This window comes from Salvia hispanica, chromosome 3 (genome assembly GCF_029641045.1).
Source record: "Salvia hispanica isolate PSC_SH4W2 chromosome 3, Shi_PSC_v1, whole genome shotgun sequence".
In the NCBI taxonomy this organism is placed as follows: Eukaryota; Viridiplantae; Streptophyta; class Magnoliopsida; order Lamiales; family Lamiaceae; genus Salvia; species Salvia hispanica.
Window position 1 is genome coordinate 25101898 of NC_142694.1, and position 24187 is coordinate 25126084.

At 37.0% G+C, this 24187-nt stretch overlaps 5 protein-coding genes across 7 annotated transcripts; 3 read left to right on the forward strand and 2 right to left on the reverse strand.

Annotated features, from left to right (window-relative positions):
* Nucleotides 1-980: 980 nt before the first annotated feature.
* On the forward strand, nucleotides 981-6532 carry LOC125217015 (DNAJ heat shock N-terminal domain-containing protein). The gene is made up of 20 exons (XM_089066894.1): nucleotides 981-1284; nucleotides 1376-1445; nucleotides 1941-1983; nucleotides 2083-2160; nucleotides 2331-2415; nucleotides 2562-2644; nucleotides 3033-3094; nucleotides 3192-3298; nucleotides 3610-3667; nucleotides 3745-3841; nucleotides 4215-4250; nucleotides 4332-4468; nucleotides 4544-4614; nucleotides 4695-4748; nucleotides 4843-4985; nucleotides 5067-5201; nucleotides 5336-5566; nucleotides 5679-5738; nucleotides 5814-6089; nucleotides 6189-6532. The coding sequence occupies exons 1-20, from the start codon at nucleotides 1134-1136 to the stop codon at nucleotides 6339-6341; spliced, it is 2130 nt and encodes a 709-aa protein (XP_088923020.1). The 5' UTR covers nucleotides 981-1133; the 3' UTR covers nucleotides 6342-6532.
* A 658-nt stretch (nucleotides 6533-7190) lies between these two features.
* On the forward strand, nucleotides 7191-8847 carry LOC125213237 (FKBP-like peptidyl-prolyl cis-trans isomerase family protein). Of its 2 annotated transcripts, none has more exons than XM_048113664.1 (5): nucleotides 7191-7311; nucleotides 7745-7876; nucleotides 7977-8086; nucleotides 8347-8489; nucleotides 8597-8847. In XM_048113664.1, exons 2-5 carry the CDS (start codon nucleotides 7747-7749, stop codon nucleotides 8637-8639), a joined length of 426 nt encoding a protein of 141 aa, XP_047969621.1. In that variant the 5' UTR covers nucleotides 7191-7311; nucleotides 7745-7746; the 3' UTR covers nucleotides 8640-8847. The 2 variants fall into 2 exon arrangements, with proteins under 2 accessions (XP_047969621.1, XP_047969620.1); XM_048113663.2 differs by lacking the exon at nucleotides 7191-7311 and adding an exon at nucleotides 7329-7455.
* Nucleotides 8848-8889: 42 nt separating this feature from the next.
* Nucleotides 8890-11112, reverse strand: LOC125213236 (galactoside 2-alpha-L-fucosyltransferase-like). Its single transcript, XM_048113662.2, has 2 exons — nucleotides 10861-11112; nucleotides 8890-10363 (listed from the first exon to the last, which is right to left on the reverse strand). Exons 1-2 carry the CDS (start codon nucleotides 11018-11020, stop codon nucleotides 8904-8906), a joined length of 1620 nt encoding a protein of 539 aa, XP_047969619.1. The 5' UTR covers nucleotides 11021-11112; the 3' UTR covers nucleotides 8890-8903.
* LOC125213235 (galactoside 2-alpha-L-fucosyltransferase-like) lies at nucleotides 11106-14570 on the reverse strand. Of its 2 annotated transcripts, XM_048113660.2 has the most exons (3): nucleotides 14196-14570; nucleotides 11593-13076; nucleotides 11106-11122 (listed from the first exon to the last, which is right to left on the reverse strand). In XM_048113660.2, the coding sequence occupies exons 1-2, from the start codon at nucleotides 14419-14421 to the stop codon at nucleotides 11617-11619; spliced, it is 1686 nt and encodes a 561-aa protein (XP_047969617.1). In that variant the 5' UTR covers nucleotides 14422-14570; the 3' UTR covers nucleotides 11106-11122; nucleotides 11593-11616. The 2 variants fall into 2 exon arrangements, with proteins under 2 accessions (XP_047969617.1, XP_047969616.1); XM_048113659.2 differs by lacking the exon at nucleotides 11106-11122 and having other exon boundaries at nucleotides 11561-13076; nucleotides 14196-14569.
* Nucleotides 14571-20341: 5771 nt separating this feature from the next.
* Nucleotides 20342-23692, forward strand: LOC125216876 (ribulose-phosphate 3-epimerase, chloroplastic-like). The gene is made up of 10 exons (XM_048118657.2): nucleotides 20342-20589; nucleotides 20885-20999; nucleotides 21095-21235; nucleotides 21319-21432; nucleotides 21828-21906; nucleotides 22301-22410; nucleotides 22502-22558; nucleotides 23113-23182; nucleotides 23273-23346; nucleotides 23495-23692. Exons 1-9 carry the CDS (start codon nucleotides 20474-20476, stop codon nucleotides 23320-23322), a joined length of 852 nt encoding a protein of 283 aa, XP_047974614.1. The 5' UTR covers nucleotides 20342-20473; the 3' UTR covers nucleotides 23323-23346; nucleotides 23495-23692.
* Nucleotides 23693-24187: the final 495 nt, after the last annotated feature.

Consider the following 24187-nt stretch of genomic DNA (forward strand, 5'->3'; position numbering starts at 1 on the left):
AATTAAAATAAAAATTTTGTATTGAATAAAATATTAAATTAATTATAAATCAATCCTAACCATGGATGGCCCTAATTTGGTCTCTAGTTCGATCTTTAAGACTGGATTTGTGGATTATGAGACTCTTAATAATATAATCTCTTTTAAACCATTATTTAAATATTTATGTGGAGTTTATTTTATAATCCGACCCAAGAAGATGAAATTCTATATCCACTACTAGTAGTGATGTCAATATAGCCCGCAACCCGTGGGCTGGCCCGAATAGCCCAACAAATTTATAAGGTTAGGGTTGAAAATTTTTAGCCCGATTAGCCCGCATTCGATTAACCCGCAACCTGTTAGGGCCAGACCTAAAAACCCGATAAAATTTCTATTGTTAATTTATTTGACTCCTAATTAGACACTTCAAATCCACTAAAAAATATTTTAGACAATTCAATTTTATTGTTAATTTATTTGACTCCTTATTAGACAATTCAATTTTATGTTTTAAACATATTAAGCATGTATCTCAAATTTTTTATAATTAAATATTTTACATTTTATAAATATAACTAATTTTCATCATTATTTATTGGATTGATTGCATGTTAATTTTATCTGTAGCAACCTAATTAACCCGTTGGGCTACCCCGAAACTGAGTTTTTAGGGTTAGGGTTGAACTTTTATAACTCAAAAAAATCACAAGTCGATTAACCCGCAACCCGCTAGGCTAGCTCGATTGACATCCCTAATCACTAGTCTTACCACCCAAAAATAATCGATGTAATCAAAAGGGTTTTTTAGACCCGAGTTTGTATAATATTAGTATTATTTAGAATTTGTATTTGATTGCGTAAATTATTATTCTAATCCTTTTAGATATCTAAAAAATTTGATATGAATATTTATAAAAAATTGTTGTGATTTAAATATATCCTCCGACATATAATCAAATTCAATACTATATCGAAGTCATCGCTATCTTCTTGTTATTCATAAATCAGCCCCTAATTTGCACCAATAAATTCAATCGAAGATTCTCTGCAATGTGTAGGGATCTCCATCGAGGTTTTAGTACAAAAATATTCTATTACAAACAACTATAAAAACAGTCTCTCTTCACTCTCCAATCAAGAATCTAGCTTTCATGGCAACTCCAGGCCGGCAAAACCTTCCCAACAATCCACCCACAATTTCTTCCATCAAACACTATTACATCCCTCTTCTACTCCTCGCCACCTCTGTTTTCTTCCAGCTCGTCGTCTTGCCTCGCAGTTTTCCCCCATCTCACTACGATGGTACGCCATCACACCCTTTAATTCAGCCCCTATTTAAGTTTAATTTTTGTTGGGTTTTTTTCCAATTTGCTTTTTTTGTTTGAATTTTCAGTTTTGGGGATTCCCAAGTATAGCTCTATCGAAGAAGTCACTCAGGCCTACGAGAAGATCACCTCTAGATGGTAAAATTTGATTGCAAGTTCAAAAATTTCACTTTTATTTTGATTTGATTTTTCCTGAATATGGTAAATTTGATTGCAAGTTCACATTTTTCACCTTTGTTTGGTTTGAATTTTCCTGAATATGCATCCCTTAGTGCGGTTGCCTTTTTTCTGTTGCTTCATTTGGAAGCAAGTTCAGTTTGTGTGGTTCTTTACAAATGTATCCATAGAAAAAATTGCACAATTGACTTGTCTATATGTAGCAAGATATCCCATATAATGAAGTTGAAGAGCTAATATTTTTGGCATTGTTGATTATAAGAAGTAATCAAGCATCTTAAAGTAATTTGATGTAATCATGAATGTTGGAGATAAGTCATGTGAATGTTTCTCACAATATGTTTTGTTGTAAAATTATGACATCATTGAGTGTCGTAGTTGAACTGGCATTGTGTTAAATTAGCATCCCCTGCATAATTTGATGATGTAGTTGAACTTGCCTTATCATTGATTCAGGAACTCAAGTGTAACAGTTCCTCCAGAAGTCGATCTTGTCAAGGTATGCAGCATTAATGTTGCTTTAGTTTAAGTATAATTGACAAAGCTTTTGAAACTTGAATTTAGTTGACATTGCTTCTTAATGCGGCTGGTTTTGTAGGTTCAATATGCCTATGAGTTGCTAACAAATCAGTTGTTGAAGAGAGACTATGACATATTTAGCATCGATGAATATATTGTATGGTTTCGTTCTTTAGTCTTCAAATTGTTGGATCTTCTTTGTTGTATATTGTTATATTTAAAGACTGTAACTTCCCCATTTCTGCTTAAACTATTTTTCCTATGTACTCTTATCATATTTTTACAGAATGCTCAGCTTGATTCTATCACCTTTATTCCGATATGTAGGATGTTGTTGACAAAGTCAAGGAGCAGCATTCTGGGAAACATTTATCTGAAATTGACCTTCCACTTATTGAGGCTGCTTCCTTTGGTTGGTTGAAATCTTTTTACTATATGATCTTTGTCTTGCTTTATCTCACTTTCAAAGTAAATATGGTTTTACCTTGCTTTTCATAATCTTGCATGTTATATACCGGTAAAAATGCCTTTTTCTTATATTTGTGCTATTCATCTTAGATCCTGTCGATCAAGATCTGGAAGTCATCAAATCCGAGAACTTCTCGTCCATATTTGAAGATGACAAGCCACTCCTCCTGCAGGTATGACTAGCATATCTTGCAAACAGATTTGTCTGAATTTCACGATCCCCAACTCACACATTTTATGGTTAGCTTCTCAGAACAACATTAGAAGTATAGTATTTGTTTATCCTGGCACACAATATCTGGTCATTTTAATTTCTTTCCCTTCTCCAATTTCTATTTTGAAGCTGGATGTTGATGTATTCCATTTTTACTTTATTCTGACTGTGGATTCCCATATTTGTTTGTGCTTGCATCTAGCACTGGCTCCATTCATCCCTTCATAAGTAGTTGAAATTTTAGTATTAAACTATTACTTTATCTCTATTTGCAGATCTGTGCATGTCTGATATTCTAAAATTTCTACTGATATTATTTGTGTGCTCTATCATTTGATCTGGTTCAGATAATTTCTACCGGAAGCAAGCGCTCGTTGGAGTTTTCGGCTACTTGGAAGCGAATTGGCAAGTTTCCCTAGTTTTATACCTCAATTCTATTTTAAGCTGCGTGTTTTTTTATTTTCCTTTCTCACTCTTTTTTTGTTTTGTTTGAACAATTTAGTCAGTTTACTGGATGGGGTTGCAAATACCGGAGTGGTTGAACTTAGTGATGTTAAGCTTGCTGCATATCTAGCTGAAAAAAAGTCCAATGGTCAACCTTTTTTTAGAAATGGTAAGACTAGTTGACCACTTTATCACTGTTGTAGGTTAAATTATGTGCAAATTTTAGATAGAATTGGGAATTATCAACTTTTTGGACAGATTCATTGCTTATGCATATCCATACTTAAATTTGAATGACATCATATTATATGGCTTTGTATGAAACCTCCAATTGACATTTGGTATGAAAGAAGCTTAATTTATTATAGTAGTATATTATAAATCTTAGCAATGAGGATAAAAATACTCAATCATGAATCTTATCAACCATGAAAAGTAAAGCTCCCTTCGTATTTTGATTTCGTGTACAACAATGTGCAGGACTTCCAACAATTTTGGGTTTTCCACCTGGGTGTAAAAGTTCCAGCTGTCTTTATAGGTGTGGATCCTCTTCAAAAATGATTTCTTTATGCAAACTGTTGACTTTCTGTTGCCTTAATGTGTATTCTTGCTTAGGTATGAGGATGAGCTTTCTGTTGATGCAGTAACAAATTGGTTGGCTACAAGCATCCTAAATTTACCTCGTATTCCATATCACTCAAAGGAGTCACTGGTAATCCATCAGATTTACATGAACCACATTAGTAGTGTAAATTTAAAATCCTTTTTAAATTTGTTTTTCACCCCTATCCGGATTCTCCCTGTTTAGTTATACATCTCACTTAGGTGAAAGTTATTTGATTGGCCATATTGTGGTGCAATACTTTCTAAGTTTGCATATCTTTTTTTTACTTATGTGGCATTTTCCAAATTGTCACTATGTTGTTCAATTGTGTTTTCAAGATTTTGATTTCTGTTTCCACCAACTTTTTTCAAATCTTGGGTAAAACATCTGCATTGTATTTCAAACTATCATTACAAGATAATGTTGTTTAGATTTCCCCTTCTGATAATCAGCTTTAATATGAATTTTAATTTTTTTTCAGGTGCAAAATTTTCTGGTTAAGAGTAAACCTCATCAGGTATTGTCAAGTCACTTATTTTAGGAACATTACATTATTTATGGGCACAGGTTAATTCTTATGAGGGCTTTTTCCTTGTAGGTTAAGGTGATTCTCATCTCAAAAACGGGTGAGCGTGCTACTCCATTCATTCGCCAGGCTACCAGAACTTACTCACCATATGCCACCTTCGCCTTTGCTATGTGGAGACAAGAGGAGTCCGCTTTCTGGTGGAATATGTATGTATACTCTTTTCTGTTTTCTCCTTCTCCTGCATATATATTTGTAGTTGTTTCATATTTCTCAGCAAACAGGTTTGGTGTGGAGTCCGCTCCCGCAATAGTATTTGTGAAAGATCCAGGAGTCGAACCTGTGGTGCATGAAGGTACGTACCAGCTCGTCTTTCATCCTTGCTGAGTTGGACAATTCTGTTCAAATTTAATTTAAAAGATCTATAATTTTCAGGATATGTCAACAGTTCGACGTTTATAGATCTCATGGAGAAAAACAAGTATCACGGTACATGTTTCGTTTCTTTAGTTGAGATTCTTTCTATAGCAATGTAATCAGTCACAGTAGGCAAGTTTCTGAACCTTGTGTTGCTTGCTTGCAGTACTTCCCCAGTTGAGAAGCCTGACCTCGATGGAGTTGGGTTGCGATGTCAATGGTCATTCACGTGCCGGGAAAGATACCAAGATATGGTATTGTGCCCTTGTTGCTGGAAGGCCGAGCCCTGAACTCAGTAAAATGCGCCAAGTGAGGATACTTTGTGATTGAGTATTTTCTTCCCTTTTCCATTATCGGTAGACTATGGCGTAAAGTGACTTTTTTTTACAGACCATGCGCAAAGTGCAAGATAAACTTACGGAAACGACAGGCACAGCTGATCAAGAACCCGCATCTGCTCCCGCTGCGTCAGCACTTGAACAAAAGCGACTAACATTTGCCTGGCTAGACGGGGAGGCCCAGAATGTGAGCCTCGATCCTTCTCTTTTCACTTTGATCATTTTGTATTCGGGGATGATTTTGTAGTTGAGTAATTACACGATTGCGCTTTTTTTGCATCACATGCTGTCATTTTAAGGGAAGGTGATATTTTCTTGCAGAAATATTGTTTCTTCAATCTCCATTCAGAAGATAGCTTTGAGACGTGTGGGCCTAGACGCAGTATGGTGGACGCAGCTCGTTTGTTCATAGTGCGTTACGAGAGGTTCCCTAGGGATGAGAAGCTAGACGCGAAGAGACAGGAGCACATCTTGCATTCTTGGTATCAGACTGAGTCTGATCCGGTGTCGACACTGGTTGCCAAGTACAATGGCTCAAGCGAAACATCCGAGGTTTGTATCTCTTTCGAAGTCTAAGCTTAATTCACATGATCTGCATCAGATGATGAGCCCATGCGAAAACAACAATGCCTATGTTACTATCTTCAAATTTACTTGGCCTCAGATCATAAGCTGGATTTCTCGAATAATTTATGATGGCGACTCCAGAGAGATCCCTCCTTTTGTAAGTCGATTCCTCCCTCGCGTGAAAGGATGAGGTCGAATTTGTGTTGCTCAAATGTGCTTTGTGTTTCCGTAGAGAACAAAATCTCCGGAGCTGGTGCCTGAGGAGGCCGATCAGAGCTGGGCGCAGAACACCAAAAGGCTCGTCCCTTCAGGAGGCAACATCAAACACTTGGCCAGCAGCTTCAGATCCCGTTTCACTGATCACCTCGGTGATCCAAGAATCGGACCATCTCTGCTTCTGCTAGCTTTGATGTCGTCCGGCTACATTTGGCTAATTAAAAACCGATCAGCTCAAACTCAAACTCAAACTCAATCCAACGACAGCCAAAACGAGTCCGATCAAACAAAGGTCGGGTAACTTCTACCTACAGGCTCTATTTTAGCGTTTAATAAAAGACTAACGCGTAACTAAACATAATCTTGTGTCGGCTGCTCGAACTGGTTGCAGGAAGAGGAGATACGTAGGCGAGAAGAGGAGAAACGAAGGCGAATGAGGGGTAAAAGAGGAAGTGTGTCCAACCAGCTTATCCCTCCCTCGATTACTGATTTTGATCCCAAAAATGCAGAGCAAGTGGCGTTTTCGGACTCTGATTCCGAATAGTAGGATTCAAGAATCGCCTTTCACGGATATTTACACAAGAAGCGCTGTTCAGAAACACGCTAATTGGCCTCACTTTTTTGTTTTTCTATTTTCTTGCAACGTTAGATTTTGAGATGTAGCATAGGTTGATCTTATTTGTCAAATCATTTGAATTATAGAAATGAGTTTTAATGTACTATATTTTGCATGAATCCTTTATTTACAATAATTTCATTTGATACATGAAATTAGTATGAAATTAAATCTGAAGAATGTGTGCTTATCGCAATGTGTTTGTATATGTATTTGAAGTACACACTACACACACATAATACACATTAAACAAATGCATGGTGTGTTTGTATATGCATGTGCAGTGCGTGTAGTGTGCATTTAATTGTAATTCAATTTTATATCCAAATACTCTCTCCATCCAATAAGAGTATATAATTTTTTTTAGTCCGTCTCATAAAAGTATTCTTATAAGTACTGATTTGAAATTGAAGACTACAATTCCAATTTCACACCTCAAATTCTATGAAATATAGTCTCATCTTCTTCATTTTTGTTCTTTCACTAAAATTAGTACTAATACTTTACTAAAATTGGAAAGTTACCATCAATTTATTACGGTACTCATTTTTTTTTATCTATTCCTCTTCTATTTTATCAATATTTCTTTTTTCTCTCCTAATTTACCCACTATCTCTTGCACATTTTTATTTTTTCAATTATGGATCAAAATTAGTGCAGTCCACCCTAGGACACGCATTTCATTAATTTTTTCAATTTACATTTCATTATATTTCTTAAAACTCATATTTGGTGAATATAGTTTATGAACAAATCAAATCAAATCAATAACGGTCAAGGGTTTTACCTATGAAGGGGTAAAGTCGTCAAATCAGTCACGCAAAAATCCACTACTTGAAGAAGAAATGGAGATTTTTCTGCTTCATCTCTCCGCAACTCTAAAATATTCACTTCCGAGGTACGATTCTATGCTTCTCAATTTGCATTTATTGTTGATTTTTTCTGCTAATACTCGTGATTGCTTAATCCATTGCGCATACTTCATCTGATTTAGCTCGGAGAAGAAAGATTTTTCTTTCCGTGTGGAATTTATTTTCAGTGGGTGAGATGACTGGAATTCGTTTGCTGTATAATTATTTTTGCCTCAATCGAGTTTCAAATGCTGTAGAGAATTACAGACAGTTTTTTAGTTCATTAGCTGCGTGATCTCTTATATTATATGAGATTGGATTAGTACTTGATGAATTGATGAAGTCTGCATATGAAATAATGAGAGAAAATTGTCAATTTTGCTATCCTTAAATCAAAAGGGGTGTGGATTTGGTGTATCCTTCGTTTAATCTGTCGTATTTTTTTGGGCGTCTTGTCGTGCCTTGTATGCGTGTGTGCAGTGATGGGGAAGGATTCCAAGTCGGCGGGAAAAGGCAAGGCAAAGGCAGCCGGGGGCAGTGACGATGCTGGATCGAAGGGCAAAGCAAAAGGAGGGAAATCGGATGGTTTAGGAACTTGCACATATGTTAAAGGTTCCTCCTTACGCCCAACTACAACTTTAGTAGTGTAGTGTGTTAGATTTATTGTGTGTTTAATGATCATTTCTTGGCATCTGTTGTTAACTTTTATTAGCTAGACATGTCTTGTGTGAGAAGCAAGGAAAGATCAATGAAGCCTATAAGAAGCTACAGGATGGCTGGCTCAGTAACGGAGACAAAGTTCCACCCGCTGAGTTTGCTAAGGTATTGATTTCTGATGTTATGTCTTGTTTTCAATGGTTAGGAACAATTGCATGATTGTAAATTTTCATTTGCAAGTGTCTTAGGAGCAAGATATGCTCTTTGTTGATAATCAAGCATTAACCTTTAGACTTTGAATCTTGATTGATTTCTTCTATCTTTAGAAAGAACTGAAATACTAAATTGATGAGGTCATTTGTTAGCATGAGAGACTGAGGCGAAGCTCACATTTACAACTTTGTTTCTTTATCTCTCTTCTTCAGATAGCTGCAGAATATTCGGAATGCCCATCGGGGAAGAAAGGTGGGGATCTAGGATGGTTCCCACGTGGTAAGATGGCTGGTCCGTTTCAGGAGGTGGCGTTTAACACACCTGTAGGGGTGACCAGTGCGCCATTTAAATCAACGTGGGTTTTCTTTCATAGCATATTTCGTTACGATGAAATTGCCCCTGATCTCTACTCTATAATCGTTAATTGCACATACTAATTCATTTCAAATTTCGGAAATTCAGGCATGGCTACCACATTATCTTGTCTGAAGGGAGGAAAAACTGAGATGCAGCTGAATCATATGCTGATCATTAAACTTTAGCTTTTAGGCAGAAACTAGTGAACTGCAGTTGTTTCTGCCAAGTACAATTTGTTCACTTTATGGCAAACTGTGGATCATTATGTAAACGCTCTTTTGGTTTGTGAGTTTTGCCTTTTTAGGGCAACAACATTTACCATGGTTAAATAAACTCTCTTTTTGGTTTGTGTGCAAGATTAAGTCAAGCAGTTTACAAAAGTGTCAAGTCTCCAAGAATGAAATAAATAATTTTATTTACTGTGATTTTGAAATAGCTTTAAACCCCAGCTCATATCCTCACAATGCCTAACATGAGGCACCACAGTGCCTGGGTCGATCCCTCTCCTCGTCTTGCAGTCGTAGAACGGGGGAGCATGGAAGCACGGCTCCATCGACATGGCTCGTCTGCACGGTGGATCTGGTGCCGTCTGGTTCTCAGGCTTGTAGAGTATCCACGGCTTCACCCCTCCAAGCCCCTGGGCCACATAGCCAAACGTCGACCAAGAACTCGTCACCAGTTTGTCCGTTAGGCTCAGCAGATACATCTCCGCCCACGCCTTCCGGTTGTGGTTCTGCTTCTCCGACTGCTGAAGCATTTCATTACTCGGTTGGAACACTGCAACCACCTCCCCGGCCGTGGTTGGATTCTCCCAATACACGTCTCTTATTTGCTCAAAGTAGCCAGAGCTCAGAGAGGTGATCAGCACTGATACTCGAGTCTTCTGCTTAGTGGATGAGCCGACAAAGCCTCCTTCTTGCTGGCTGATCTCCGGGAGTATATTCTCCCTCGTCGTGCAAGACAGAATCTGATCTAATATGTGCTTGTATGGACCAGGTGAAACATTAAATACCCTTACTTGAATTCCTACTGTGACATCAGCCTTCGACAGATAAGCTTCATGGTATCGGCTTATAAGCCCCCACACTGCGTTTGTCGGGTGGAAGAGATAACGCCCCAAGAAGTGGAACACAGTTTCCTTGTCCGGGAAGAGGCTGTGGAGCTCCTGCTGAAACGAGGGCATCAGGAAAAGGTATGGAACGAAGTAAGTATCCGATTTCATAAACAACCACGGGATACTCGGCAGACGTGCTTGATCTTTATCGCAGAAAAAAAGCTTGTCTTGGTCATCATAGTCATAAGCCAGATGGAGATACATATACTGCCGTTGCACTAAATCCGTAGAGTTGCTCTTCACCACGCTCCCGTAGCTCTGGTGCGAGCTCTGATTGAAGCTACTGATCTCGTTGATCAGGGGAAAGTCCAACGGAAGTAGCCATGAGGCCTTGGGGAATGGCTCACAGAAAAGATCATCAATACCGACTCCCCTGTCAACGAGGAGGACTCTATCGGTCAGGAGAGCATACAGGAAAGCAGAGGTGATCGTCAAGATCTTGTTCCCCAAACCACTGAAGGATATCCATATGAGGTAGCTGCACTCTGGTGTGCTAGAGTATCTGCCAGATTTGAGATCTTCGACCGTTTTGTTGTATGCGCTCGTGTATGGTCCACATTTTCTGTGTCGGGCTTCATAGCTTCGTAGCTTGGATATGAGGTAAGAGGATGCTTTCTGAGGTACTCCCTGGCGATACAGGAGGGACTGATACCGACTCTGGCAAGACCTTTCGTCAAATCCGGTCGGGAGAAGGTCGCCGAGCAGCTTATCCTTAGGCACCTCAATAGGCTGAGCATGACTGCGTTCCTCTATTATGGCTGCCAAAAAAGAGTAACTAAAAGTTATGTTGTGACATAATACAACAATTTTGTAATCGAGATAAGTAGAAACGTAAAGAGACACAGAATTTACGTGGTTCATCAACGTTGCGTTGACTATGTCCACGGGCAGAAACAGAGAACAGAGTGTATTAAGATTGTTTTCAGATTACAGAGTTTTGTGCGCTACTCCTATATAAATAGGCACACAGACGACAGGCCTAAAACAGAAACAGCGAGACCTCCCTTCGGCTAGCGGCAAACTATACAGATTCAACATACTAACAAGTTACCACAACAATATACCTTAACTCTTGCTGTGAAACAGTTCTTGCAAAACAGAGCAAATTTCAATGCAAATAGTTGGTCAAATCCACCAAGTTCACCATAACATTTTCACCATCTCAAAGTAGCAACTCACCAAAGCAAAAACCATAACCAAAACAAGATCAGTCTACACTGAAAGATGATACAGGATTCCACAATATAGATACAACCTTTTTGAGGGGTAAGATCATGATTCCGGTGTCCAACGAGGGTCGGTGGCAGTACATAGACGTAGAATGAAACGGAGAAGCCCATCACCAAACCGAGAAGCACAGCCATGAGATTGAGCCCACATCCCCGCTCGGGGCCGCAGCCGAGGTTAGCAGCCATGGCTCAGTCGTTGAGCCTATTCATTGGTCTGGTTTAGAGATCAATCTCTCTCCTATTTATTCTAATCTTCAGCCTCTTCTCCATTGCTGCAATAATTTATTCCTATAAATTTATATCACCACGTTAGTGCTTGTGTTGTGCGTGCTTAAAAATTTGAAAATATCCAGCACTCAAGTCAACTGTTATGGGAAAAAAAATTTCGAATTCAACAGCAAAGAGGTGAGAGATTTCAGCAACATGCTAGCATTTTTCATTCCTACCTTTATTACTAACATTATTATTAACACATTCTAGCTTTCTACACACGCATGCGTTACATCTTGTAGTTTGTAATTCATAATTCATAATTCATAATTCATAATTCATTCATATAATAAATTTCTTTTATAATACTCCTATCTTGCTTTCTCTAGTTTCTTTTGTCTCTATTTCTATATTTTTTTAGTTTCTACAACATACACCATATACATTCATTTTAGGTTTGTAAATATCTCGCTCAAAAATCCTAATTCGAATAGCCTGATGGACATGCCAAAATGATGATCACAAAAATTATAAAATGATGCATTCACCATTATCAATTTACAAACAGTTACTCATTGACTGTGGTGCTGAAACAGCTTCAAACCCCAGCTCATATCCTCACAATGCCTAACATGAGGCACCACAGCGCCCGTATCGATCCCTCTCCTCGTCTTGCAGTCGTAGAACGGGGGAGCATGGAAGCACGGCTCCATCGACATGGCTCGTCTACACGGTGGATCAGGCACCGTATGGTTGTCAGACTTGTGGAGTATCCACGGCTTCACCCCTCCAAGCCCCTGAGCCACATAGCCAAACGTCGACCAAGAACTCGTCACCAGTTTGTCCGTTAGGCTCAGCAGATACATCTCAGCCCACGCCTTCCGGTTGTGGTTCTGCTTCTCCGACTGCTGAAGCATTTCATTACTCGGTTGGAACACTGCAACCACCTCCCCGGCCGTGGTTGGATTCTCCCAATACAGGTCTCTTATTTGCTCAAAGTAGCCGGATGTCAGAGAGGTGATCAGCACTGATACTCGAGTCTTCTGCTTAGTGGATGAGCCAACGACGCCTCCTTCTTGCTGGCTGACCTCCGGGAGTATATTCTCCCTCGTCGTGCAAGACAGAACCTGATCTAATATGTGCTTGAATGGACCAGGTGAGACATCAAATACCCTTACTTGAATTCCTACTGTGACATCAGCCTTTGACAGATAAGCTTCATGGTATCGGCTTATAAGCCCCCACACTGTGTTTGTCGGGTGGAAGAGATAACGCCCCAAGAAGTGGAACACGCTATCCTTATCCGGAAAGAGGCTGTGGAGCTCCTGCGCGAACGAGGGCATCAGGAAAAGGGATGGAACGAAGTAGTTATCGGACTTCATTACCAACCATGGGATCCTCTGCAGGTGTGCTTGATCTTGATCGCAGAAGAAAAGCTTGTCTTGATCGTCGTAGTCATGAAGCAGATGGAGATACATATACGGCCTTGGCGCTGATTCAGTGGAGTTGCTCTTCACCACGCTCCCGTAGCTCTGATGCGTGCCCTGGTTGAAGCTACTGAACTCGTTTGTCAGGGGAAAGTCCAATGGCAGTAGCCAGGAGGCCTCTGGGAAGGGCTCGCAGAAAAGATCGTGAATGTCGACTCCCCTGTCAACGAGGAGGACTCTGTCAGTCAGGAGAGCGTAAAGGAAAGCAGAGGCGAGCGTCAAGATCCTATTCCCCAATCCACTGAAGGATATCCAGACGAGGTAGTTGCATTCTGGTGTGCTCGAGTGTCTGCCAGATTTGAGATCTTCGACTGTTTTGTTGTATGAGCTCGTGTAAGGTCCACATTTCTTATGTCGGGCTTCATAGCTTCTTAGCTTGGATATGAGGTAAGAAGACGCTTTCTGAGGCACTCCCCTGCGATACAGGAGGGACTGGTACCGGCTCTGGCAAGACCTTTCGTCAAATCCGGAAGGGAGAAGGTCGCCGAGCAGCTTATCCTTAGGCACCTCAACAGGCTGAGCATGACTGTTTTCCTCTAGTATGGCTGCCAAAAAGAGCAACTAAAATTTCAACAGCAACACACTACTTGTTTAGAACATTCTCTCTCCAAGATAAATATAAATGGATAAATAATTTATATGAAACTCACTGATTCACAACCCAAAAATGTACTGATTCCTAATGATGTTATTTATATGAAATTCATAAGTTGAATAGGATATGCAACTTTGTAAAGATGAAAATATGGCATTTATCTTAACTAAGTACAGTAGTTCATACATTTTGGACTTCTTTGACTGATCCTCCAAATAAAGTAATGCTGCAATTAACAAGTAAAAAAACATAATTATGCCACCTTCTGCTAAAGTTGATGCTCAAACTTACTTTAAGCAGCCCAGCTTCAGTTCATATAAATATTTTCCCAAAAATTCCAAAAAATCTAGTCTTTAAAAGATTGCTACTAGTACTAAATAGAGCCAAGCTAGACTCTTGCTGTTAAACAGTTCAATGCAACTAGTTAATCAAATCCACCAAGTTCATCATCACTAATATTGCTCAAGATATACAATCAAATCTAAAACAAACAAATTTATTCCATGAATTTGCTGAATTTTTTTTAAAAATGCCTTGAAATTTGAACCTTATTGACTAAGAGAGGGTCATGAAGATGAATTCACTGTTCTGTGACTGAAATTAATGTGATGCTGAATTCAAGAACAACACATAAGTTCAGAAACCAGTTCATCTTCCTCCCACCTTGACTGTGAGGCTGAATTCAAGAACAACACATTGTAAAAAAAGAAAAAGTAATGTGGACCATACATTTGAATAAAGGAAGGAACTTGAAAGCTAAAGCAGCCAAAATCACATTGCAAGGACCACTCAATGGTTATTAAAAAAAAAAAAAAAAAACTAAAAACAACTCCACTTCTAACAACATTGAACAATCCATCAACCTCATCTTAAGATCTTAACATTCCACTCCCTCATCATCACTAGAATAAGAACAATTCCACTATCTCCAATTATTAACTCCACAAAAAAACAACAAACATATCAAAAAGAAAAGGTTTTTATGTTTCCAATAAAGACAAGAACAGTATATACTAGTCCACAACTGAAAGATGAGACAAGGAGTCAAAGATCCCACTAAAAAAGATACCTTTTTGATGATGGGCAAAATCAAGATTCCGGGCTTCGACGACGGTCCAGAGCCCGTCCGACGGCGGGTCGCGGAGCACGACGGAGACCGAGAACAAGACGGAGAGGGCCATCACCAAGGCGGCCAACACACCCATCAGATTCATGGGGTTGAAGCCGCATTTCCGCTCTGGGGCGGAGGTGGCGCCGCCGTTAGCGGAAATGGCTCTGCCGTTGGGCCTCTTCATTTTCAACAGTTTGTTGCGAAAAATGAGGTCTTTGACATATGGGAGTTTCTGGGATGATGCTAGAGAGAGGCCAATCACCGTGGTTTTATGAGTGATCTTCTATGAGTTTTGCTGCACTTCATGTATTGGTGTGTGTGTTTTTAGGATTTTTACTCTGCTTTGCTGCTGAGGTTAAAACTTAAAACCTAAAATGCTATGATGTCGGTTAGGATTTAATTTGCATTATTAACTTTAAATTATTTACAATTATTTAACAGTTAAAACTTTTATTTTAATTTATTCACAATATCCTAGGATGTAATTTTTCATAAAATTGTACTCCTTAACCCCATCTTAGTTGAGAAATTTTTTTAAGATTAATAACTATTAACAATTTAAGGACTCGTTTGATAAAAAATATGGGATAGAAGAATATATGTAAAATAAGATAAGAAATACGAGTTTCGTGTCAAAATATGCAAAGATATGGATTTTTTTCGTTGTTGTTTGATTGAAAAGAAATTATCTAAATTTGTATAGTATATTATATAACATGGTTTAACTTGACAAATTGGTGGGTTACATAAACATGGTTAAAGTTATAATTATGATAAGGTTGGGTAGGACCCTTGTCTTATATTGGGCTTTGAGTTATATTGGGCTTTGAGTTAAGCTTAACTATGATATCAAACAATTAGAAATGTTTATATATAATTCTATATCTTGGTTATTAAATGGAGCGAACATAAAAGTAGGAAAGAGAATACAATTTTTACTAAAAAGAAAACGATTCAATCATTTTGGGACAACCGAAAAAGAATAGTATGACTCAAACATAATGAAAAGCAGAGAGTATATGATATAACAGTTTTGACTTCATCGCCAGTAAAAATGATGTGATCTATTCATATAGAAAATATTGTCGATTAGTTGGAGACATTAGCAATATATTACATTATCAAACTTTTTAGTCTTGCGATAATCGAAAACAAATTCAAATTTTGTACTCCCTTTGTTCCATAGTAATAGAGTCATTTTGTTATTTTGATATGTTTCATAGAGTGTCCACTATAGTTGGCCGGGCCAAGCCACAAAACGTGGCTAAGCCATAAAATCGTGGTCGGGCCACCAATGCCCATGTTTTACACTATAGTGGACATGCCCAAGCCACTAAATAATTTATTTTTTTCATTTTGTGTATATTTTAATTAAAAATGACTATATTTATAGAATTTGTGTAGGAATGAGGTAAAAAAATGTGTATACTTATAGAATTAAAAAAAAAATCAGAAAATAGAGAGAGCCGCGGCTGAGCCGTTGCAATAGGAGAGCCACGGCTCCTGCCCAAGAGCCGCGGCCGGGCCACGATTGTGGCGCTCCCGTGCCCCCCCCCCCCCCCCCGGCCGCCCATCCCCGGTCACTATAAGGAGCCGCGGCTCACCTATAGTGGATGCTCTAATAGATTCATTTCTCTTTTCAATAACAGTCAACACATTTTTTCACACCTACTTTACTTTCTCTTACTTTATTCTCTCTTCATCTCTCCACCTTTTCATTTTCCACGTTACTATCTCCTCTTTACTTAACTCACCTAATACAAATTTTTCTTAATCTAGAAACCGCCACTATTACTATAGAACGGAGGGAGTAGTATCTTTTACTAGTTACTGTTCTAAAGAGAGAATAAAACCTGACCAAATATCACCTTTATTGGAATTTTCATTGTTTAGATTTTTAATTTTAAACAAAACGAAAAGGAAAAAAAAAGCAGTTAGCCCCTTCCGTAGTTTAGTCTTTTTTTGGGCGGGTTTCACTCTTTTGTGTCTAAACAAACCTTATAAAGTTGTGCACTACTAATTTGAAATCTAAATGGAATCTAATAATGATTAGTATAAAATGCTATTATAATGTTAATCTTGTGAAACTCGCGTAGACAATTATTCCTAATTTCTTATATAAAACTTACTCCTCTGTCCGCATAGGAGTCTCATTTTTCATTTTAGTCTGTCCGAAAATAGGAGTCCTGGTTCATTATCATTATAAATGGTAAAGAGACTCCACATTTCACCAACGCATTCCCCTCACATATCATTTAAAACTAACATATACAAGTGAGATTCATATCACACTAACTTTCTTCCACTCACTTTTCTTAACACTTCTTAAAACTCGTGTCGAAATGAAATGAGACTTTTATTCATGGACGGAGGGAGTAGTATCTAAATCTTAAAGAATTTTTTTTTTAAGTCAATGTTAATCCCAAAAAGGATAACTCAAAACGAGGGAATTTTTAATTTCCTTTGATCTTTGTATACATGACCTATCTAAATTCTCCTCTACGAATTCTCCTCAAGTGAGTAATATTTACTTATATATGTAAAAAGAAATTTCTTCTTAATGCTATTAAACCAATGCAATTACGTGGATAAAGCCCATAAATACGTTAACAACATGCATTAAATGGAAGTCAATTTTGCTAGATTCATTATATGAGTAACATAGTACAGAAAATAGATGAGGCATTATTAATTAGTAGTGGGGTTGGGGATCATGATTCATAACTATTGTTGTCGTTGCATTTCAATTTATTTGATGCCTACCAATATAAATTCATTAATAAATGGACCCTAATCTCATCAATGACAGTGACCAACTAATTCTCAATTATTTTGTAAATACATATCACTAAAAATAATTATTTATTTTTATGGAAATTACTACATTAAAGAAATGCATCCATCACAAATTTTTACAATTGAATAATTACAATAATTAACATTTCATATTTATACATTTTTCCTATATATTCATTGCATGTGTGAATAAACACAGTTTCTTAATGATGAACGAATTCACAAATTGATCGAATTAACTAGTTCATAATAGTAAATTGATATGCTAAAGTCCATATTTTTGGCTGTAAAATAAGATATTTTATAGGAAGAAAAGTTAAAAACATAGAAAGTGATAATGTTTAGATTTTATCAAAATAGCGTATGGTATGGCACGCACATTATCATATACACATAAAATAATATTATTATATTTTGTGATGTTACATGTTTCCATATTGGGATGTCAGCGCACATGGTGGTATTTAATACTTGTGCCAAATTCCAATATGAATCTTTTATTCTTCAATCACATCTCATACTCATATATCTCGAGTAACTATTAACTTAGTGTACATAGACTAGTGTATAGTGTAATAGAAATAACAGCATTGCTAACAGCTTTAGGCCAACCACAAGCCTGCTACATTCTTTTTCTGCTATGTTATCAACATTAAAATTCCACTTGTCACATCATCATTTTATTCAAATAGGCTAGCCTAAGGCCAGCCACAGGCTAATTGCAATAAAAATAATTCAAAAACAACTACATATACGCAATTAAATTTACGATAAATTACGAAATTAAATTTACGAGACATATACGGAAAAATGCATTCATTTCATTTAAATAAAAAAAAGTACATAATAAAAAAAAATCGGGCTTCCACACACGAGCCCCGCCACAGAAATTTAGAGAGAGAGAAAACTCGTTAAAACAAGTGGTGCAAATGAAAATGAAACTAAAATCGCGTATATATACTTTTTCAATCATTTTTAAAAAATAAAACATAAAAAATAGCGCTGGCCGATCGCTGGCCGATCGGCACGCCACAATGGCGGCCAGCGCATCGGCCAGCGCTCACAAATCGGCGTGCGCTCGCCTATTCTCTCGCCGAAAACGCACTGGCCGATTCCAATGGTTCGGCTAGCCGGTGGGCTAGTCGCTATTGAAGATGCTCTAAGAGTAAACAATTCGACATTTTGCTTAAGTGCAGGTTCAAACTTAAATTTATAATTGGGTCTACTATTAAATGACAACAGTTTATAGCATGTCGTCCAAATTTGTAGGTTGTTATTATCTAACACTTTCATTGATACCTTATTCTAAAATATTGTATACTACAACTTCAGGTTTATTTTGATGATGAGTATGAAAATTTTCTTTTGTAGTTGGTAAGAAAAGTTAGGTTGATACGGGTTATATCTGTCTTTGTTATATAGATCTCGATTGTCTTTAAGCTATCTGTCTATGTAATAAATACGTTCGATTACAGCATGACAGACTACTTCTTTCGGCTGGTATCAGTTGTCTCCGTGTGAACTCAATCTCAATTGTTTTCTTCGCAGTTGAACATCGAAGTGATTATGGAACTATCATATTTCGTTGTTAGTATGTTTTATCTATGTTCGTATAAATCAAAATAACATAAGCTCCCTCGCATTAAGCTACCGACTTAAAGCATCAATTAACCAACACGTGTAAGAAATGTTATAATCTCCAAAAGAAATTCCAAATATGGAGTAAAAATGTCGTTCTACACTTGAGAATTTCAATAAAGCACTTAGAAACGAGCAAATGAAACACTCTACTACCATCATTCTCTCTCATGCTATTTTTTCAAATCGACTATATTTACTACTCTCTTAGTCCTAACAAAATATGTACATTTAAAATTACATGAAAATTAATGGTGTTAGTGAATAATGCTATTTATATTATTTTTAGTATTTAATGGTGGATCAAGTGATTTAAATTGTAAGCAAATTGATTTATATTAGTAATAAGTTGGACAACTTTTCATAAATAGAAATGTTTATACAAATTAATAAAAAATTAACTTTTTTTTTGGGCGAAGAAAGTATTTTAAAACGAGACCAAATGTCAAATGTCAAATGTCACTATAGTTTAATTTTCGGGTAAATTGTGTACGTGTCAAAACAAAACATATTTGCAATCCTAATAAATGCAAATTGTGTCAATATAAATTGGTTTAGCCCATAAGCATTGGCCCGTTACAACCTAGACAATTTATTCTAACAGCCCATGATTCACACAAAATAATAAATGGGCTATTTATTAGAAAGAATTTGATCCATAGACTAATAACTTGCTTAATTTATCAATATAAATTTTATGTGACATACAAATATTTACCAATTCTAATATATGGAAATGAGAAATCAAGATTAATTCATTAAAACTAGAAACTCGGCATGTCGTCATTAATGTTATATCGATTTATTCCTTTGAGAACAAACAATTTAATGGAAAACACAACGAATACCAATGCTAAATAGTTTTATTTGAATTGTGACTTCCCACATTAATGCCCATTACTTTTGTAACTATATAAACAAAATTCATATTTTAATATTTCATATTATCGTATCTAAGAATGCGTTTGATACTTGAACTGGGTATTGGACTAATCACTAATGGCAATGTACTGAAGTGAAGTTAAAAAAAATACTTCTGCTATCTCAAATTAATGATATAGCTCTATTTTACACGAAATATTAAAATTTTAGTATCTCATATATTAAACAGAGATTAAATAAACTAGAAAATATAACAAGAGTAAAAAGTAAGAAAGAATATCGTCCCAAATTACTTGAGTTGTATTTCATTTTAGTTTGTCCCAAGTTATCGAAATCATTTTTATTTATAGATAAAAATAAAATATATAATCTCACTTATTTTTTTAGGCACTTTATTTCTTTTTTATTTTATTATCTCTATTTAATGCACTGAACACATTATCTTCTCTATTTTATTATCTTCATTCAACTCTATAAACACAATTTTCTTTAACACCTCAAATAGAAAACATAAAAAAAAATCAAATAATTCAGTAGTCGAACTAAAAAATGAAATCAAGTAATTAGGGTCAGCTTTAGAAGTGCATTTGAATGAAATGATTATGAATCTGGCATGGAATGATCCTGATGAATCTGAAGTGGAATGATCCCGAGGTGCTTTCTGCAATCCAAAATCAAATCAAAATACCCATGAAAACCAAGCAGCCAACCATTGGAGATAACACAATACCCCACCATCACGCCACGTGTCACCCCAATATCTCCTCCTCAACAACCCCATTCTATTCCAATTCTGCTTATTTTCCCCCAAGGCCTAAACCCAAAGGAAGGAGGGAAAAAGCAACCGTTTTCCCCGATTCCCTTTACAAGACTTCCCATTGATTGCCCGAAAAGGAGCAATCTTTAAAGCAATAAAGAACATGATGGCGTCGGCAGCTGCTTCTTTGGGTTCTTCACCTTTAATTCAGTCAGTTTCCGGTGGAATTAAAGGTCAAACGCTCTCTCTTGCAACCCCAACTTCTCTCATTTCTACAAGGTATTACTCTGATGCACATGCACCCCCTTTTGATTGTTTATTGGTCAAATTTCTTCAATTTTTACAACTAGGCATTGACTTGCTCTCCCATGTTTCCACCGGTTCGATGATTAATGTGGGTATTTTGCCTCATGGGTTTTGAAAATTATTAAAAATCATTTCTTGATGAACTCGAATTTTGGGATTAGCATAACCTGTTTGTGAATATGCTTCTGTGGAGAAATTCAACCAATTATGAATCATTGGACTTGAAATGTTGAGGTCCCTTCTTATATTTCTTACATTTTGGTAACAGGAGAAGATCTAGAGCTGTAGTAAAGGCAACTGCTCGAGTTGATAAGTTCTCCAAGAGCGACATAATTGTGTCTCCATCGATTCTTTCGGCTAATTTTGCCAAATTAGGAGAGCAGGTATATTCAAATGGCATCTGTTTACAAACAATTTAAGCATCAATTTGGCTCTTTAATAGAGGTACTGCTTCCTCACTCTTTTATCATACAACTAGGTGAAAGCAGTGGAGGTGGCAGGTTGTGATTGGATTCACGTTGATGTGATGGATGGACGGTTTGTGCCAAATATTACAATTGGCCCCCTCGTAGTAGATGCTCTGCGCCCTGTCACTGATCTCCCCTTGGATGTGCATTTGGTAATCCGATACTTGAGTTTGTTGTCCTTAAACTAAGAAATGCCTTGAATCAACCTTTCCTTAACATTATCAAAGCACGGCAGATGATTGTGGAGCCTGAGCAAAGAGTACCAGACTTCATCAAGGCTGGAGCTGACATAGTTAGTGTTCATTGCGAACTAGCTTCAACCATTCATTTGCATCGTACAGTGAATCAAGTAAGATTTGAACTAGTGTTCTCATTTGATGTATGTTGTGCAATCTTTTTACTTGCTTCAACATTAGCAACATAGTACTGAGTATCGAATATTTGAAGTACGTTAAGCCTCTGGTATTTCAGTTCATTCTTCGGAAATTACCTATAGACTGTACATAGAGTAACTAAGACATCATTGGGAAATTCGAGCCTCTGGTATTTCAGTTCATTCTTCGGAAATGACCTATAGACTTTACATAGAGTAACTAAGACATTATTGGGAAATTCAAGTTAAGCATGTTCAATAGGAGTTGTTTTATCTGTCATGTTAATGAAGCTTCGACACTTCTATCTATAACATGTAGATTAAATTTCAGATGAACAAATGATACTCACTCACTTGGTTTTTTTTTTCAGATTAAGAGCTTGGGTGCTAAAGCCGGAGTTGTCCTGAACCCTGGGACTCCATTGAGTACCATAGAGTATGTTCTAGATGGTAAGATTCAGTGTGTCCTTAAATTGAGAATCTATTACGAAAAATTGCAAAGAGGATAATGTCAGTAAAGAGCCATAACTTGCCATAGTAGTAGCTTAAACGACCACCGGATTAGAGCTAACTCAATAAAGAGCCATAACTGTAGTTTGAACTTTGAACAGTGCTTAATGGTCACTTTCTTATTCATAAAAGACATGTTATTTTTATGAAAACAATTTCACTTTCCCTCTATTTTTGTGTGGCTAGAGGCTGGGAGATGTGAATTTAACACAAATTAATTGAATTTTGAATCTGAGCAGATGGTAGGGTTCTCATACTGAGCAGTTGAGCTGCTGTCTCCAGCAGTGTGCTCGGTTGAGTGAATTAATGCCTTCTCTTTTTTTCTTATCCACAGTGATTGATTTAGTACTGATCATGTCTGTAAATCCCGGGTTTGGTGGGCAAAGCTTCATAGAGAGCCAAGTAAAGAAAATATCCGACTTGAGAAAATTGTGCGCTGAGAAGGTAGCGTGAATATGGCTGTTTACTTCCTCCCTTGCTTTCTTTGTGCAATGCTTGTAGATTTCCCTTACTCTTTTAAAACATTTCGTCACAGGGAGTGAACCCATGGATTGAGGTAGACGGTGGAGTCGGTCCAAAAAATGCTTACAAGGTCACTACACTGTCTCTCTTCTCTTATCAATTACTAAAGATTATGGCGAACTCTGTGAACTGTGTGTTCTCAAAATCTCGAACTTCCATACACATCCTCATCTTTGAGGAGGATCGATCAAATGCATATGATACTGCTATTAGCCCATAAGTTTTTTTTTTTTTTTTTTTAGCCCATAAGTTAAGGCTAGATATGGTCTTGAAAATTGAAATTTTCAGTATACCATTGTTTCTCCATGTGACCTTCTTGTTGATCCTTGATAGACTATATAATTGGATAGGACATCATTTGCTTCTGTTTTTTCCTAGTTGGGCCGTTCAATTGAAGCAGTGATTTTACTTGAGGAAGAATGAACTTATGTGCAATCTATTGAGATTCTTTGAACAGAAAACTCAAGTTTTACCACAGTCCACTGAGAAACGAAATGTAGATCCTAGGACATCTGAAAATAACTACTGTCTTTACCTATCTTTTCACTATTATTTGTTTATTTTACTTTTGTCTTAGTATACGCTGCTCATGTTATAAGTCATTATTATAATATCTTGGCACAGGTAATTGAGGCTGGAGCCAACGCGTTGGTTGCTGGCTCAGCTGTGTTTGGAGCTCCTGATTATGCTGAAGGCAAGGATACAGCTGCTTCATCCGGTGTTTATTGAAAAATTGGTACTGAGCGATAAATCTAAATTTCGTTTTTTTGTGTCTGCACTGCAGCTATCAAAGGGATCAAAACCAGCAAAAGGCCTGTAGCAGTTGCAGTATAAACTTTTCATTCTCTGTATTTCAAGGTAGGATCTTATTATGTTTTTTGCTTCGAAATATCTCAATCTTGTCGCCTTATTCGCTCTAATCATCTCAGAATTGCACTAGTTTATCGTTTGGAAACGTTATTATCAGCAATGAGCAATGTGATTTTATACTTTTATATGTTTGCAGACGAGAAGCAGAACCAGACGATGACCAAATAATTACAACGAGATGAGTGATTTAGATGTATCATGGGAGTATTGTTTGTTATCTCATATGATTTTGAGTTGTAGAAATGCATTCTACAATAGCTACTCTGTCCCAATACTTTCTTCTTTACAAAATGTACATTACACCATTGATATTAAAGAAATGAGCTCATTGTAATCCGCTTGTCTCAGTTCAAATTGCTAAAACAGCAAAACAAGACGCATTCTTTTAAAAATATACACCTACTCCTCCGTCTCACAAGAATATGCACTTTTTCCTTTTTAATACGTTCCACAAGAATATGCACTATTTCCTTTTTAATTCGTCTCACAAGAATATGCACGTTTCAATTTTAGAAACTTTTTTTCTTTCTAATGAGGTGGGACTCATTCCCCACTAACAATACTTTAATTACTTTTTCTATTTATCTCTCTCTTATTTTACCAATTTTGCATTAAAACCTGTGCCGAAGCCAAAGTGCATACTCTTTGGGGACGGAGGGAGTAATATAGTACTCCTTCCGTTCGCTATCAGGAGTCCCATTTATGGGCAGCACGGGATTTAAGAGATATAAAGAAAAGTGAGTGGAAAAAAGTTAATAGAATAGGAGTCTCACTTGTATATATTAGTTTTAAATGAAATATGAGTGGAATGAGTTAATGAAAGGTGTGA

Excerpts from the sequence above, each read along its gene's own strand:
- LOC125217015 (XM_089066894.1), top strand. The coding sequence starts at position 1,134 with ATGGCAACTCCAGGCCGGCAAAACCTTCCCAACAATCCACCCACAATT. Across the intron at positions 4,251-4,331 it reads TTAAGAGTAAACCTCATCAG|GTTAAGGTGATTCTCATCTC; the intron begins GTATTGTCAAGT and ends TTTTCCTTGTAG. Across the intron at positions 4,986-5,066 it reads AACTCAGTAAAATGCGCCAA|ACCATGCGCAAAGTGCAAGA; the intron begins GTGAGGATACTT and ends TTTTTTTTACAG.
- LOC125213237 (XM_048113664.1), top strand. The coding sequence starts at position 7,747 with ATGGGGAAGGATTCCAAGTCGGCGGGAAAAGGCAAGGCAAAGGCAGCC. Across the intron at positions 8,087-8,346 it reads CACCCGCTGAGTTTGCTAAG|ATAGCTGCAGAATATTCGGA; the intron begins GTATTGATTTCT and ends TCTCTTCTTCAG. Across the intron at positions 8,490-8,596 it reads AGTGCGCCATTTAAATCAAC|GCATGGCTACCACATTATCT; the intron begins GTGGGTTTTCTT and ends TCGGAAATTCAG.
- LOC125213236 (XM_048113662.2), bottom strand. The coding sequence starts at position 11,020 with ATGGCTGCTAACCTCGGCTGCGGCCCCGAGCGGGGATGTGGGCTCAAT. Across the intron at positions 10,364-10,860 it reads TGATCTTACCCCTCAAAAAG|CCATAATAGAGGAACGCAGT; the intron begins GTTGTATCTATA and ends CTTTTTTGGCAG.
- LOC125213235 (XM_048113660.2), bottom strand. The coding sequence starts at position 14,421 with ATGAAGAGGCCCAACGGCAGAGCCATTTCCGCTAACGGCGGCGCCACC. Across the intron at positions 13,077-14,195 it reads TTTTGCCCATCATCAAAAAG|CCATACTAGAGGAAAACAGT; the intron begins GTATCTTTTTTA and ends TCTTTTTGGCAG.
- LOC125216876 (XM_048118657.2), top strand. The coding sequence starts at position 20,474 with ATGATGGCGTCGGCAGCTGCTTCTTTGGGTTCTTCACCTTTAATTCAG. Across the intron at positions 21,000-21,094 it reads TTGCCAAATTAGGAGAGCAG|GTGAAAGCAGTGGAGGTGGC; the intron begins GTATATTCAAAT and ends TCATACAACTAG. Across the intron at positions 22,411-22,501 it reads GAAAATTGTGCGCTGAGAAG|GGAGTGAACCCATGGATTGA; the intron begins GTAGCGTGAATA and ends ATTTCGTCACAG.